Raw genomic sequence first — 13074 nt, 5'->3', positions numbered from 1 at the left:
GAACAAAGGTGCGTGTGTGCTGGGCTGCTTCAGTCCTATCTGACTCTTTGTGACCCCATGGACTGTGGCCCGCCAGGTTCCTCTGTCCACATGATTCTTCAGGCAAGAATACTGGAGTGCGTTGCCATGCCCTCCTCCAGGGGATCTTTCCGACCCAGGGATCGAACCCGAGTCTCTCACATCTCCAGCATTGGCAGGGAGGTTCTTTACCACTAGCACCACCTGGTAAACCCAGCCTAATGCCTCCCAGCCCTGCCGGCCTCCCCTCTGTCCAGCCTCTCTCCTCGCTGCTCCAAGGGGTCACAGCTCTGGAAGCTATTCTCTTTCCAGGGGAATTTGGTAATTTGACCCAGCCTGTCAATCCCGTTAGCAGGTGGGCAGCGGGCATTGCTCTGTCCTCCCATCCTGCAGGGCTGGGTGCTCTTATGGTGCTTGGCAGTCAGTCAGTCAATATTGCTGAACTGAACTTGATAGGAGAAGCTGGGTGGGGGCGCGGGGGAGTGTGATTGGCCAAAAAAACAGATTTAAAATAGAAACATCAGTCTTCTTTTACCTTGGCTGAGAAGTAGCTTTTCTCTTTGTTTGCTTTATGGGGGAGAGGCTTATGGAAAATGCCAGGTCTCCAGAGGGGCGGCGGAGGAGGGGCAGACCCAGCCCAACAGGGTGGCCAGTAGGCACAGTAGCTATTTACGTTTAAAGCATTTATTTAGCACAAATTAAAAGCTCAGTTCCTCAGTAGCATGGGCCACGCTGTAGGCCCTTGTCAGCCACACGTGGCTGCCATACTGAACACGACAGAGACTGTGGCATCTCCATCAGCACAGAAGTTCTCTGGGGAAGGGCTGGTCTGGATTAATCTCCACAGCAGATCCTCAGATCCCTTGTTCCTCCTGTGAGCCTTTATTGGGTGCCACTGAGCAGGCAGAATGTTGGGATTTCCAGCAGGAAGTGAGAGGCCCCAGGCCTTTGGGGGATTTTGGTGTGTTCTGGAGAGTTTAAATGCAGGGGCCTTGGGACAGACTCTCCCAAGGACTCTAGTCCCCACACTCTTGGATCCCCCCTTGCTCTGCACAGGGAGCTGGGGGCCTTTAGCCAGCTCCCGGCTCCAGCAGGACGGGGACGGATGACTGAGCGCGAGGGCCGTTGGTGGAATTTGGCCCCGTCCGGGCCGTCTCTCTCCCTTGTCTAGATCTCCTTCCACGCTGACCTGGAAGAACTCCCAAAGCAACAGGCCGGCCCAGGCTGTTTGCACCAGTAAACCCTGCAGCAGTCCCCAGGGCAGAGAGTAGCTGGATCGTATTTATTTAGGAACTGCCGAAACTTGAGGCACCATAAAAAGTGGAGAGAAGATTCCGGAGAGGAATGCGGCCGGCCCCAGGCCCGGAATTCGTCTTGCTCTGGGAGGCTGCAGGCGGCCAGACTGGGGCCGGCCCTGGAGGGTCTCGGCCGGCTGCCCGCTCTGCTGGCAGGTACAGTAGCCATGACTGCAGGACGGTCAGTGGGAGGGGGTCGGAGGGATGGAGCTTCTTTATTTTTAACTCAGGAAAGCGCACTCCAGTGGTTGAGTCTGAGGATGAGCAGGAAATGAAGGGAGAAGTCTGTTTTTAAAGTGAGGGGTTGGTATCCCCCACGTTGTTGTTGTTTAGTTGCTCAGCCCACCAGGCTCCTCTGTCCGTGGATCTCCCAGGCAAGAATACTGGAGTGGATTGCCATTTCCTTCCCTAGGGCATTTCCCGACCCAGGGATAGAACCCGTGTCTCTTGCCCTGGCAGGCCGATTCTTTGCCACTGAGCCAGCAGGGAAGCCCTGTCTCTCATAGGTTGGAGGTAATTATGGAGGATTCTCAAAGAAGGTACCTGCTTGAGGGGTGGGGAGGTGAGAGGTGGCAGGAAATCTGAGCCCAGAGCCTCAGAGAGTGTCCTTTCAGCTAGATTCCTCTCCTCCCACCTCTTCACAGGCCACTCCCCAGAAGGGGCCCCAGGAACAAGGCTGTGTCCCTCTTGTGGACCCCCTTCCCAAAGCCTCTGCTGCTCACGTGTCAGAGTTACCTGAAGCGCCTGCCCCCTTTCCACGGCTGGGTCAGCCCAGGCCTCCTGGACTGTGTTGGAAGTTCAGGGCCTGCTGGCATCGCCTCTTACTCCTCTGTCCCCTCCAGCTGGGTGCAGGGGCTTCTTGGAAGGGGACTTAGCACTGTCCTCACAGATAAAGCAGGCCTCACTCTTCCTCCTTACCTGCCCTGGGCCCCTCTCTGGTGATGGTGACGTCAAAAAGAAGGTGGCAGGGAGTATGCAGGTCACATGGGCAGGTCTGCAGAGGTCAAGGGTAGAGATACTGCCTTAAGAACTGTCTGGAAGGGGCTGCTGGGCAACCCCAGGATGTGGGCGGGCTCAGGCGGCTGGGAGCTGGGACTCTTTGACTGGCATAAGGGGAGGTCCCCAAAGCTGTGGCCTGGTGGGGGGAGGCCCTCCCTGGGACAGCAGGTGTCGGTAGACTTGGAGAAGTGCTGGTTTCAAACGCTGACCCCCTCACTGGGACTGCTCGCTGGTTTACTGCGCTCATGTGCTTGGTGAATCTCAGGACAAAGGTTTTCATAACCACAGAGCTCCCTCCGTGTTCTGCTGGAGGGAGGAGTCACTTGGGGAGCCCTGACCTGGCCAGTCGCCCCCTGAGTGGCCAATGCTGGGGACGAGGCCAGGACTCAGTAAACGGTGGGGGTCGGCTGCCCCTTCTCCCCTGCCTGGCCTCACCCTGCCTCTGCGCCGGGCCTCTGCACGGCTCGGCTCGTAACTAACACAGCCCTGTCGGAGCCAATCGGTGTTGCCAGGTTTTCAGTTTCAAATTATCCCCCCGCTTGGGCCAGCATGCTTGGCGTTTTAGGCATGACTCGGGACTGGACGTTGAGCCAGACTATGCCGGGGGAGGGGTGGAACTGAGGGTCAAAAGCTGTGTTCAGCAGCTGCACCGACCGCAGCAGCAAAATCCACGGCGTGTGCAACTGGTGCCTGCAGGAAGTGGCCAGGTTACCCGAGGCCGTGACTGCGCTCCTCGTCCTGGCCCAGCCATCCGCCCGCCACCCCTGCCAGCTGGCAAACTCGGGGAGATAGTGAAGGACAGAGGAGACTCCAAGGACTGGTCTGCCGCCTCGTGGGGGCTTCCTGACCCTGCTCGCTGCAGTGGGGATTGGAGTCACACAGCCCCCTGTGGCATTAAAGGGGTTTCTTTTTTTGGGGAGGTTTCTTTTTAAATCTGTTTTCTGTAGTTCCTAAGTGTAGTGAGCATATAGTACATGTATAATCAGAAAAAATCAAAAATAGTTTTTTTCAAAATCGGTAAAGAGGTGAAGTAAGCACATCAAAAAACTCTCCATGATTCCCATTGTTCTAACTGAGTTGGTGGTTGGTTTATTCTAATGCGTTAGAATGAAATATACTCACCAGAAAGCATTGCGCAGGGAGCTCTGGCTCTATTGTCCGTCTATGGTACCTGTTTGAGTCTCCTGTGGCTGCTGGAAATAACAAATTACCAGTAACTTGGGGGGCTGAAACCAGCAGAAATGTCTTCTCTCACAGTTCTGGAGGCCGGAAGCCTGAAACCCAGGTCTTAGCAAGGCCCGGGTCCCCTCCAAAGACTCCAAGGGAGAAGCTATTTTTGTCTCTTTCAGCTGCTGGGGCTGCTGGCCTTTCTTGGCTTGTGGTTGCATCCCTCTGGTTTTCAAGGCCAGCATCTTCGCATCTCTGTCTGCTCTGTCTGAGCATCCCCTTCTGTGTGTGTGGGTGTGTGAGAGATCTCCCTCTGCCCCCTTCTTGAATACACATGATGGCATTTAGGACCCCCCTTCCCACCAGTGATTCAGAATAGTCTCCCATCTCAAGGTCCTTCACTTAATTGCACCTGCAATGACTCTTTCTGTTAACAAGTTCCCATGTACAGGTTCAGGGGATTAGGTTATGAGATCTTGCTGGGGGGCATTATTCAGCCTACACGGTGCCCCCGAGATGCCCGAAACACCTCTCCTCACTGTGCAGGTGGCTGCCTTTGGAGCTGTCCTCCAGACTCTGCTGGGAGTTGCGATTTGGTGTCTCCCAGAAGGTGCTGGCCTCCACTCCCACGCCCAAGAAAATGCCCTTGCAACTTTGTTGTTCTTGCTGTTAGACTCTTTGCAAAGCCATGGACTGCAGCACGCCAGGCTCCTCTGTCCTTCACTGTCTCCCGGAGTTTGCGCAAATTCATGTCCATTGAGTTGGTGATGCCATCAAACCGTCTCATCCTCTGTCGTCCTCTTCTCCTTCCCTTGATACCTTGGAAACTGCATTTGGAATCCTGCCCTGGGCAGAGGGAGCTATCCGACAGAGAATGGTGTGTGGCCCTCTTCTGGTGACACATCGCTCGTGTGGCCGTGGGGCAGAGACCTCAAGCTGAGAGGCCACATTAGGGGAGGGGCCGGCAAATAATCAGACTGAGTACATCATTTTGCTGTGGGGACCACAGCAAACCAAAAACAGGCAGTTTCATCTAAAGAGGGAAGCACTCTTCAATCCGCCCCATGAGACCAGATAGGAGGGCTCATTCGGTGTGACTGTATGCCCTCCCTTTTCCAAGAGAAGAGGAAAATCTGCAGTTCTCAGTGAAATTGCCCAAGTGTTCAACATTGGCACGGATACAACAATTTCTTTAGGCAGGGTCAGGCAGGCAAACACAGCCTGTTTCTGTGTTCCTTGGGTGGAGGGCTGCCAGTTTGAACCCTTGAAGTGAATGAAACTTCAAGAGCAGAGGAGATGCCCCCAGCCCCAGCGCCCCCCAACCCCCGACCCCCAGCCCTCACTCTGACCACGTGCTGCCCTTCCCCACCGCCCCTGAGTTGCCAGGTGAGCAGCCCGCCCCCCCCCCGCCCCCGAGACCCGAGCAACAGCTGAGCCCCCAGCCAGGCCAGGCCCCTGTCCCCTCCTCCCAGAGAGGCGCTGAGTCTGGGGAATATGTGGTGAGGAACTGCGCGCCCTCCCAGGGGACGGCTGGAGACTCACTGACTCACAAGCGAGGGGTAGGAATCTTCCAGGAAGTCTCCTTCCCGCGCTCCCCTCTCGGCCGGGGCGGGACGGCCAGCTCCTCTGTCCCCTCCTCTGTCCCAGCAGGCTGACGGGACACCCGGGTGTCTGCAGGGGGGCACTTCTCCGGCTCATCCCCGGCAGGTGTTCCTGAACCTTCCCTGTGGCAGCGGGCCTGGGGCGCGACCACCCCTCCTTCCGGCCAGGCCGGGGCGGAGGTGGAGGGGAGCCCAGGCGGGCAGGCAGGCAGGAACCAGGCTTTGCAAAGGCTCAAACCAGAGGAAATCGCAGCATCGCGGGCCGGGGGGCGGAATGAAAGACTCTGCGAGTCGCCAGGAATTTGACTCTGTGAGCTGGTTTCCAAGAGGCTAAGTTAAGCTTCTCCAAGTGGATATTAAAAAGGAGCAGCCAGACGAGAAGCCCCGGGCGGAGGGGCTGGAGGGGGTGGAGAGAAGGCGCCGGAAGCCACTCGCCGCCGCACCTCGGGAGCCACCGCACAAAGCCCCCGCCGGCCGGTCCTCGGCCCGGAGGACCCCGGGGACCGCGGGAGCCTTTCAAGGCCCACGTCCGGCCCGCACTCCCGCCTCTTCTTTTTATTTCTCTCCTTCGCTCCCTTTCCCCTCCCGGTTCCAAGAGACAATGCTACTTCAGTTTGGAGCACAAACATATGATCAGCACATGGAAATGTGGTAATTTGGATGCATTCGTGATTGCAACAGATTGAAGAAATTAGACCAGACAAAGAGTGTTTTTGGAGGAGGAGGAGGAGGAGGCAGAAAGAGGGAGGGCGACGGGGTGAGAAAGGGGAGGACGTCTCTGGAAAGGGGGACGCTGGGACTCCCGCCTGCTGCTAAATATATCCGTAATGATGGAGAGAGACCGGATCACAGGTAGGCAAGGGGCCCTCCTCCCCGCCCCGCGTTGCCCCTTCCCCTTAACTCGAAACTTTCTTTATGCTTCGGGACATAAGCACCAGGGGTCACTTCGGCTCATTTTTCCGGGCATATTTCTTTTCCTCTCTTCTGTTCTGAGATCCTGGGACATAATGTTCCATAATGTTCCAAAAGCGAAGCTTCGCTAAGTCTGGCTTTTATTTAAACTCCGCTCTCCCTTCCCTCACTATTTCTCTTTCATTTCCCAACGTGCCACTTTTGCATCTGAAGATGGCTGTGAATGCTGAGACTGTGGGCGCCGAAGTCCGGGAAAGAGTCGGGTGGGGGGGACCCAATTCTGGCGCTGGGGTCCGGTCCGGCGGCACCGGGGCGCCGCTTGTGGTTGGTTTGTCCACCATGTGGTTTGTTTGTCCACTGCTCGCCAAAGTCCGTCTTCAAGGCCGCCTTGGTCTCCTCCCTGAAATAGCATTTTGGTGCCTTCCTGGGAGTTGATTACAGGGCTGGGAGCTCCCAGTGCCCAGACAAAATGTGCAGATGCGTGTGTGTGTATGTGCGTGTGCGTGTGTGTGTGTGTATGCACACAGCGGACAGAACTCCTCCTATTCTGCTGGAAGCTTGGGGGAGTTGACCGAGGTGACCCCCACTTGTGGAGGTTGGCATCATCTGGGTCCTGTCCTCACCTGGGCACAATGAACAGGGAGGGTAGCAGTGAGCATCCCTGTTTGGATGGGACGTTTCAGAACAGAAAGACTGGCTCTGTGGGCTTTGGTCAGATTCTGGGGTAGAATCACTGATTAGAACATCTGAATGTCACGGGGGTGGGGCAAGGCGTGAGGGCAGACGGCTGGCTCTTGGGTTGGAGGGGGCTTCCAGGTCCCTGGAGTGGTCCCCGTACCCCACACAGCATGTGTTTTTGAGTTAAGGGGTCACGTTGGTAGCCCTGCACCGAGTGGGCTCAGCCCCGTCAGGACTGGGCAAGAACTGACAAGTGGAGAGAAAAGAGGCCGCCCCTCCTCAGTCACCCCGGTTAGAAGCCCCTGTTTCCCAGGTGGCCCTCCTGAGATCCTTCTCCCAGGCATGTGTCCTGGGCCAGCATCTGACGTCATCAGGAGTAATTCCCATTCATTCCCCAGCATGCTGCTTGCGGCGCACCCCTCGAGCCAGGTGCTGGGGTACACGGTGCAGGCTGAGACATCCTGGGCATCAGCGTCCTGGCTTCAGGTGCTCCGAGCCGACCCCTGGGTGTCTCCACAGGTGTCACTGGACTGGTCTGCTGTTTGTCATTGCGTGCGGTGTGGGGGGGAGGTGGGGACTCCCCAAGAAGCCCCAGGGGAGGAAGACGTCTCCATGGCTCCTCTGAAGGCAGCCCCTTGCCTGCTGCTCCAGGGGCCGGTCAGATCCCAGTTGGTGTCAGGGCGGATGGGGCGCCCATGGGCAGGGGAGCTGCTGACGGGCGGTGGGTGTGCGTGCGCACCCGTGCCGCCGGGCAGGCACTGACGGGCACCGTGACCGACCGCGGGGGCCGGGGCGGCCCCACAGACCGCCAGAAGGCATGGCTGGTGGAACCGCACCTCACGTGTGTTTGAGCTCGGTGGCGTGGGCCGGCCGGGGTGGACGGGGCGCGGGCTAGGGTTCCCTGCTCTCAGCCTCAGCAGGGGCCGCTGGGTGCAGGACTTGGGACGATGGGCACTCTGCTGGCCTGGTTGGCCGGGGCCTGCCGCCCAGCCTTCACTTTCACGGATCACCAAGCCAAGGCCCAGCTGGGTGACAGACAGGCGACCAGTGAGCCAGAGCACAAGGGCTAGAAAGGGGTCTCTGGGGAGTCTGAAGTGGTGGCAACGTCTTGGAACCTCCCAGGCTGAGCAGACTCCAGGAGCTTTTTCAGGAACTGAATAAACAGTCAGCTCTGTGCCTTTATAGCCTCGCTGAGCACCACGCCCTCATGATGAGAAGTGGAACAGGGGCCTTCCCCTGGGCTACGCCTGAGGAAAAGTTGGGAATTCCTATGAAATCCTCATTTAGATGCATTTTCATCCAAAGACACTTGTTTCTTTCAAACCTTGGGTTAGAAACCTTGTTCCAGAAAAGGCAGGTCCCCAACCTGTCCCCTTAAGCTCCTCAAGCCTGGTCGGACCTTGACCTTGGTCTTTAATTGTAACTCAGAGCTTCAGCCGTCCCCGGGGAAGCTAGCTCTACCCTGTTCCTGCTGGGACCTCGAGCAAGTTGCTCTGCAGCCCTAGGCTCCATTTCGTAACCTATAAAGTGGGGGAGACGGAGCAGCAGGGCCCCGAGGCCTTGCTCCCCCAGCAGTGGGCTCTGAGCTGATTCTAGGGGTCTCCGTCTCCTGCGGGGCTGCCGCTCACGGTCCCAGCCCCTCTGGGACCCCATTAAGCAGTTGAGGTAGCTGCCTCCCTCCCCAACGGGCACACCAAGTCATGATGCCCAGCGTTTGTGGACAGAGGCCTGTTTGGCCGGACGCCTCACCCGCCAATTTCCTGAAGCGGCTGTTCCTGCTCATGGCCCGCTGGGCTGGCATTTAAGGAGGGTCTGGCTGACTCTTGGCCACTGCCCAGCAGCTGTCCAGGAGGGGTTGGTGGGGAGGGGGCTTGGGGCAGGTAGGGGCTGCCTCAGGAGACCTCAGGTCTCCATGCTCCGTCTCCTGGGAGCACCAACTCCTGCCGGGTTTGGGCCCCGGGGGCCCCGGGTCCTCCGGGGCAGCCACGCCGCCTCCAGCCCCCTTGAGACTGCGGCCGTGCCCTGGGAAGATGCCGGAGGGCTTGTCAGCAGGCCGGGATGAGTCACCGAGCAGTGACTGGCCGCTGAGACACTGGCCGCTCCTTCCAGCCAAGGGTCGGCGTTTTTTTCCTTGTTCTGGACTGGCTTTGTGGCTTTTACAAATCAAGCAGTTTTATCTTGTTCCAAGCGCTTGTGTTTCAGCAGGGAGAATCTCCAGGAAGGGAACTTTCCACTGGGGCGGGGAGGTGGTGGTGGTGGGGGCAGTGACTTAGCTCAGCTGGGCCTCGGGGAGGCTGGGAATGGCTGCGTGGTGAGCTGTCGGCAGAGAATGTAGACGTTTCTCTGCTTGGTCATGAAGGCTGGTCTGGGGGGCGGGGAGGGCCGGGTCGCATTGTCACTGGATGACTGTCCCTGGCTCACCCAGGAGGAGTGAGCTGGTTCTCTGACTGGCTCAGGCGGTCCTATGTCATGGCCGTGGGGCGGGCAGGGGTCTGGACAGCCTCCCATCATGGGAAGCATGCTTTGGGCCTTGCTCTGATGGCCCCTCTTGTCTCTGGGTCCCTGGGCACTTCATACCCTTGACTCGCTGCGGTCATCAGTGTCCTGGACCCACGTTGCCAGAGCTTGATTACCCTAGTTCAATTCCTAGATTGAAAAGATCCGCTAGAGAAGGGATAGGCTACCCACTCCAGTATTCTTGGGCTTCCCTGGTGACTCAGCTGGTAAAGAATCTGCCTGCAATTTGCGGGAGACCTGGGTTCAATCCCTGGGTTGGGAAGATGCCTTGGAGAAAGGAAAGGCTACCCACTCCAGTATCCAGTAGGGGTATCCAGTACCACTTGGTTTCCTAGGGCTGATGTAACCAAGTACCACCACCTGGGAAACTTGCAGTGATGGCAGTGGATCCTCTCCCAGCCCTGGAGGCCAGAAGTCCGAAGTCGATGTGTTGGAGGGTTGGTTCCTTCAGGATGCCCTGAGACAGCATCCTCTCCGTGAGTCTCCTGGCTTCTGGTGGTGACTGGTGCTCCTTGGCATCCTTGGCTGCTGGGTGCTCACTCCAGTCTTTGTCTCTGTTGTCACACAGCTTTCTGTGTCTCAGATCTCCCTCTGCTTCTCTCTTAGAAGGACACTCGTTCCTGGATTTAGGGCCCATTACAGTAATCCATTGGGACTTCCCAGATGGCTTAGTGGTAAAGAATCTGCCTGCCAGCGCTGGAGATGCAGGAGATGTGGGTTTGATCTCTGGGAAAAGGTCATTTCCTTCCTGGAGGAGGAAATGGCAACCCATTCCAGTATTCTTGCTGGGAACTCCTGTGGGCAGAGGAGCCTGGCGAACTATACTCCGTGGGGTCGCAAAGAGTCGGACAGGACTGAGGGACTGAGCACACATATAATCCAGCATGACCAAAACTCCAGATCCTTATCCTAATGACATCAGCAAGACCCTTTTCTCCAAATAGGACCATGTCCACAGATTCCAGGTGAACATGAGTTTTGAGGAGGCCACCATTCAACCCACTCCAGTTATCATACGTCCTGGATGCACAGGATAATTCCATATCCTAAGATCCCTTGAAGTCCCTGAGTCTGGCTGCAAGCCTTTGCCATTGGGTCCCCTACCCCTGGTGTGGTGTGGGAAGCCCAGCCCCATGAGAATTCCAGAAGCCTGCCTGCCTCACTTCCAGGCACCTTCCTGCTGGGAGCTGCCTCGTGTCCCCTGCTGGTGGGGTGAGGCCTGGGGCAGGCTCTGGGGACAGAGTGGACCTGGGACAGTGTGATACCGGGGTTAGCCTGCCGGGTGAGGTCACCTTCACATGGTGCTTTGTAATGCTTTTTCTTTGCGCCCCAAATAGGTCTGTCCAAAACCTTTCTTGATTAGAGCATTTATTTCAATGCAAGTCCTAGTAAGGAATGGCTTGACCATCACATTGTTAAACAATAAAGAACCGCCTTCAATAACAATATAGCGTGAGATTGGGACTGACCACTTCTGTGGTCACTGTAGTCTTTCTGTAGAATAAGGATCTCGGGTGCCCAGGGCTCTGGACTCATTTAAAACAAATTGTGGTAAAATGTACATAATATAAAATGTACCTTTTTAAAAAAGATTTATTATAGTTGGTTTACAATGTTGTATTCATTTCCGGTGTACGGCAAAGTGAATCAGTTATACATATAGGTCATGACAGAGTGGTTTTTAAAATAATATTTATTTTAGTTAATTAATTAATTTGACTTCTCTAAGTCTTAGTTGCAGCATGTGGGATCTTTCATCTTCATTGCGACATTCGGGATCTTAAAACATGGGCAGTCTAACCTGGTCTCCCTGACCAGGGGTTGAACCTGGGCCCCCTGTATTGGAAGTATGGAACCTTAGCCCCTGAAATCCCATTACAGAGTATTGAGTAGAGTTCTGGGTGCTAAGTTCCTGGTCCTTATTAATTATCTATTATATATGTGTGTGTGTGTGTATGTCAACCCCATTCTCCCAGTTTATCCACCCCCACCTTTATTCCCTGATAATCATAGTTTGTTTTCTATATCTGTGACTCTATTTCTGTTTTGTACCTAAGGGCATTTGCACCCTTTTTTTTAGGACTTCCCTGGTGGCTCAGTGGCAAAGAATCTTGCCTACCAATGCAGGAGATGTGAGTTTGATCCTTGGGTCGGGAAGATTCCCTGGAAGAGGAAATGGCAACCCACTCCAGTGTTCTTGCCTGGGAAATGCCAGGTGGGCTCCAGTCCATGGGGTCACAAAGAGTCAGACAGGACTTAGCGACTAAACAACAACAACCCATTTTAAAGACTCCACATGTAAGAGATATCACGTGATATAAAGTGTACCTTTTAAATGATCTTTAGGTGTATAATCCAGTGGCATTAAGTGCTCTCACGTAGTTGTGCAGCCATCCATCCATCTCCAGAACTTTTTCCATCATCTCAAAGTGAAGTGAAAGTGAAAGTTGCTCAGTCGTGTCCGACTCTTTGCAACCCCATGGACTATACGGTCCATGGAATTCTCCAGGCCAGAATACTGGAGTGGGTAACCATTCCCTTCTCCAGGAGATCTTCCTGACCCAGGGATGGAACCCAGGTCTCGCATTGCAGGTGGATTCTTTACCAGCTGAGCCACAAAGGGAAGCCCAAGAATACTGGAGTGGGTAGTGTATCCCTTTTCCAGAGGATCTTCCCAATCCACGAATCAAACTGGGGTTTCCTGCATTGCAGGTGTATTCTTTACCAACTGAGCTATCAGGGAAGCCCCTATCTTCTCCAAGTGAAGCTCTATTAAACACTGCTTCCTCATTCCCCTGTCCTCCCTGGCCCTGCCCAGCAGCCTTCTGCTTTCTGTCTACATGAATTTGACTATTTCAGGTTCCTCATATAAATGGAACCATGCAATAGTTGTCTTTTTGTGACTGGCTTATTTCATTTTATGATTTCAAAGTTCCTGTATGTTGTAGCAGGTGTCAGAGTCCCCTCCTGTTTAAGGCAGAATAATATTCCTTTATATGGATAGACTGTATTTTGTTTAACCATGGTCTATCAAGAATCACCTTTTGGCTCTTATGAAAGGTGCTGCCATAAATCTGGGTTTATAGGTATTTGCTCAGGTCCTTGCTTTCAGATTTTTCTGGATACACACCCAGAAGGAGAATAACTGGATCGCGTGGAGAAAGTAAGTGAAAGTGTTAGTCGCTCAGTCGTGTCTTTGCATTCCCGTGGACTGCAGCCCACAAGGCTCCTCTGTCCATGGGATTCTCTAGGTGCAGATACTGGAGTGGGTTGCCATGCCTTCCTCCAGGGGATCTTCCCAACCCAGGGATTGAACCCAGGTCTCCTGCATTACATGTGGATTCTTTACCATACGAACCACCACATGGTAATTCCATGTGTAATTTTGGGAGGAACTTCCATACTGCTTTTTACCACAGCTGTACCATTCTATATTCCCACCAACAGCATACATGGGTTCCAGTGTCTCCACATCCTCCCCAGCGCATGTTATTTTCTGTTATTTGTTTTAACAGCAGTAAGGGGGTACTGCATTGCAGTTTTGATTTGCGTTTCCCTAATGATTAGTGATGTTGAGCACCTTCCCATGTACCTGTTGGCATCTGTATGTCTTCAGAGAAATGTCTGTTGAGGCCCTTTGTCAACTTTTTAATTGGGTTGTTTGTTTTTGTGTGTGATTGAGTTGTAGAATTCCACCCCCGCCCCCCACCCTCTGGCCTCGCTGTGTATCATGTGGGATCCCCGCTCCTCCCCACCAGGGATCAAACCTGAGCCCCCTGCATTGTAAGCCCAGAGTCTTAACCACTGGACTGATAAGAAAGTCCTAGTGTTTTTTTAAAAACATATTCTGGATATTAATTCCTCATCAGACTTAAGATTTGTAAATA

General features: G+C 54.7%; 2 protein-coding genes across 8 annotated transcripts in view; one reads left to right on the top strand and one right to left on the bottom strand.

Annotated features, from left to right (window-relative positions):
- The window catches only part of SEPTIN9 (septin 9), a 177925-nt gene that overhangs the window by 22814 nt on the left and 142037 nt on the right, over positions 1-13074 (top strand). Inside the window, exon 1 of one of the 3 annotated variants that reach the window (XM_061144709.1) lies at positions 5799-5932. The exons of the other annotated variants lie outside the window; for them this stretch is intronic. Within the exon in view, the coding sequence (XP_061000692.1) occupies positions 5908-5932 (25 nt within the window). The 5' untranslated portion in view covers positions 5799-5907. Of the gene's footprint in view, positions 1-5798; positions 5933-13074 lie in introns of those variants that run through there. 3 annotated transcript variants of the gene reach the window in all.
- Positions 709-5596, bottom strand: LOC133057768 (uncharacterized). Of its 5 annotated transcripts, none has more exons than XM_061144718.1 (5): positions 5030-5596; positions 3435-3505; positions 2232-2307; positions 1431-1567; positions 709-1356 (listed from the first exon to the last, which is right to left on the bottom strand). In XM_061144718.1, exons 1-5 carry the CDS (start codon positions 5175-5177, stop codon positions 1186-1188), a joined length of 603 nt encoding a protein of 200 aa, XP_061000701.1. In that variant the 5' UTR covers positions 5178-5596; the 3' UTR covers positions 709-1185. The 5 variants fall into 5 exon arrangements, 3 of the variants coding, with proteins under 3 accessions (XP_061000701.1, XP_061000702.1, XP_061000703.1); XM_061144719.1 differs by having other exon boundaries at positions 3435-3502; XR_009693087.1 differs by having other exon boundaries at positions 709-1567; positions 2049-2307.

Source organism: Dama dama, chromosome 5 (genome assembly GCF_033118175.1).
Source record: "Dama dama isolate Ldn47 chromosome 5, ASM3311817v1, whole genome shotgun sequence".
In the NCBI taxonomy this organism is placed as follows: Eukaryota; Metazoa; Chordata; class Mammalia; order Artiodactyla; family Cervidae; genus Dama; species Dama dama.
The sequence above is the reverse complement of the archived record's forward strand: the minus strand, read 5'-3'. Positions and strand labels throughout refer to the sequence as shown.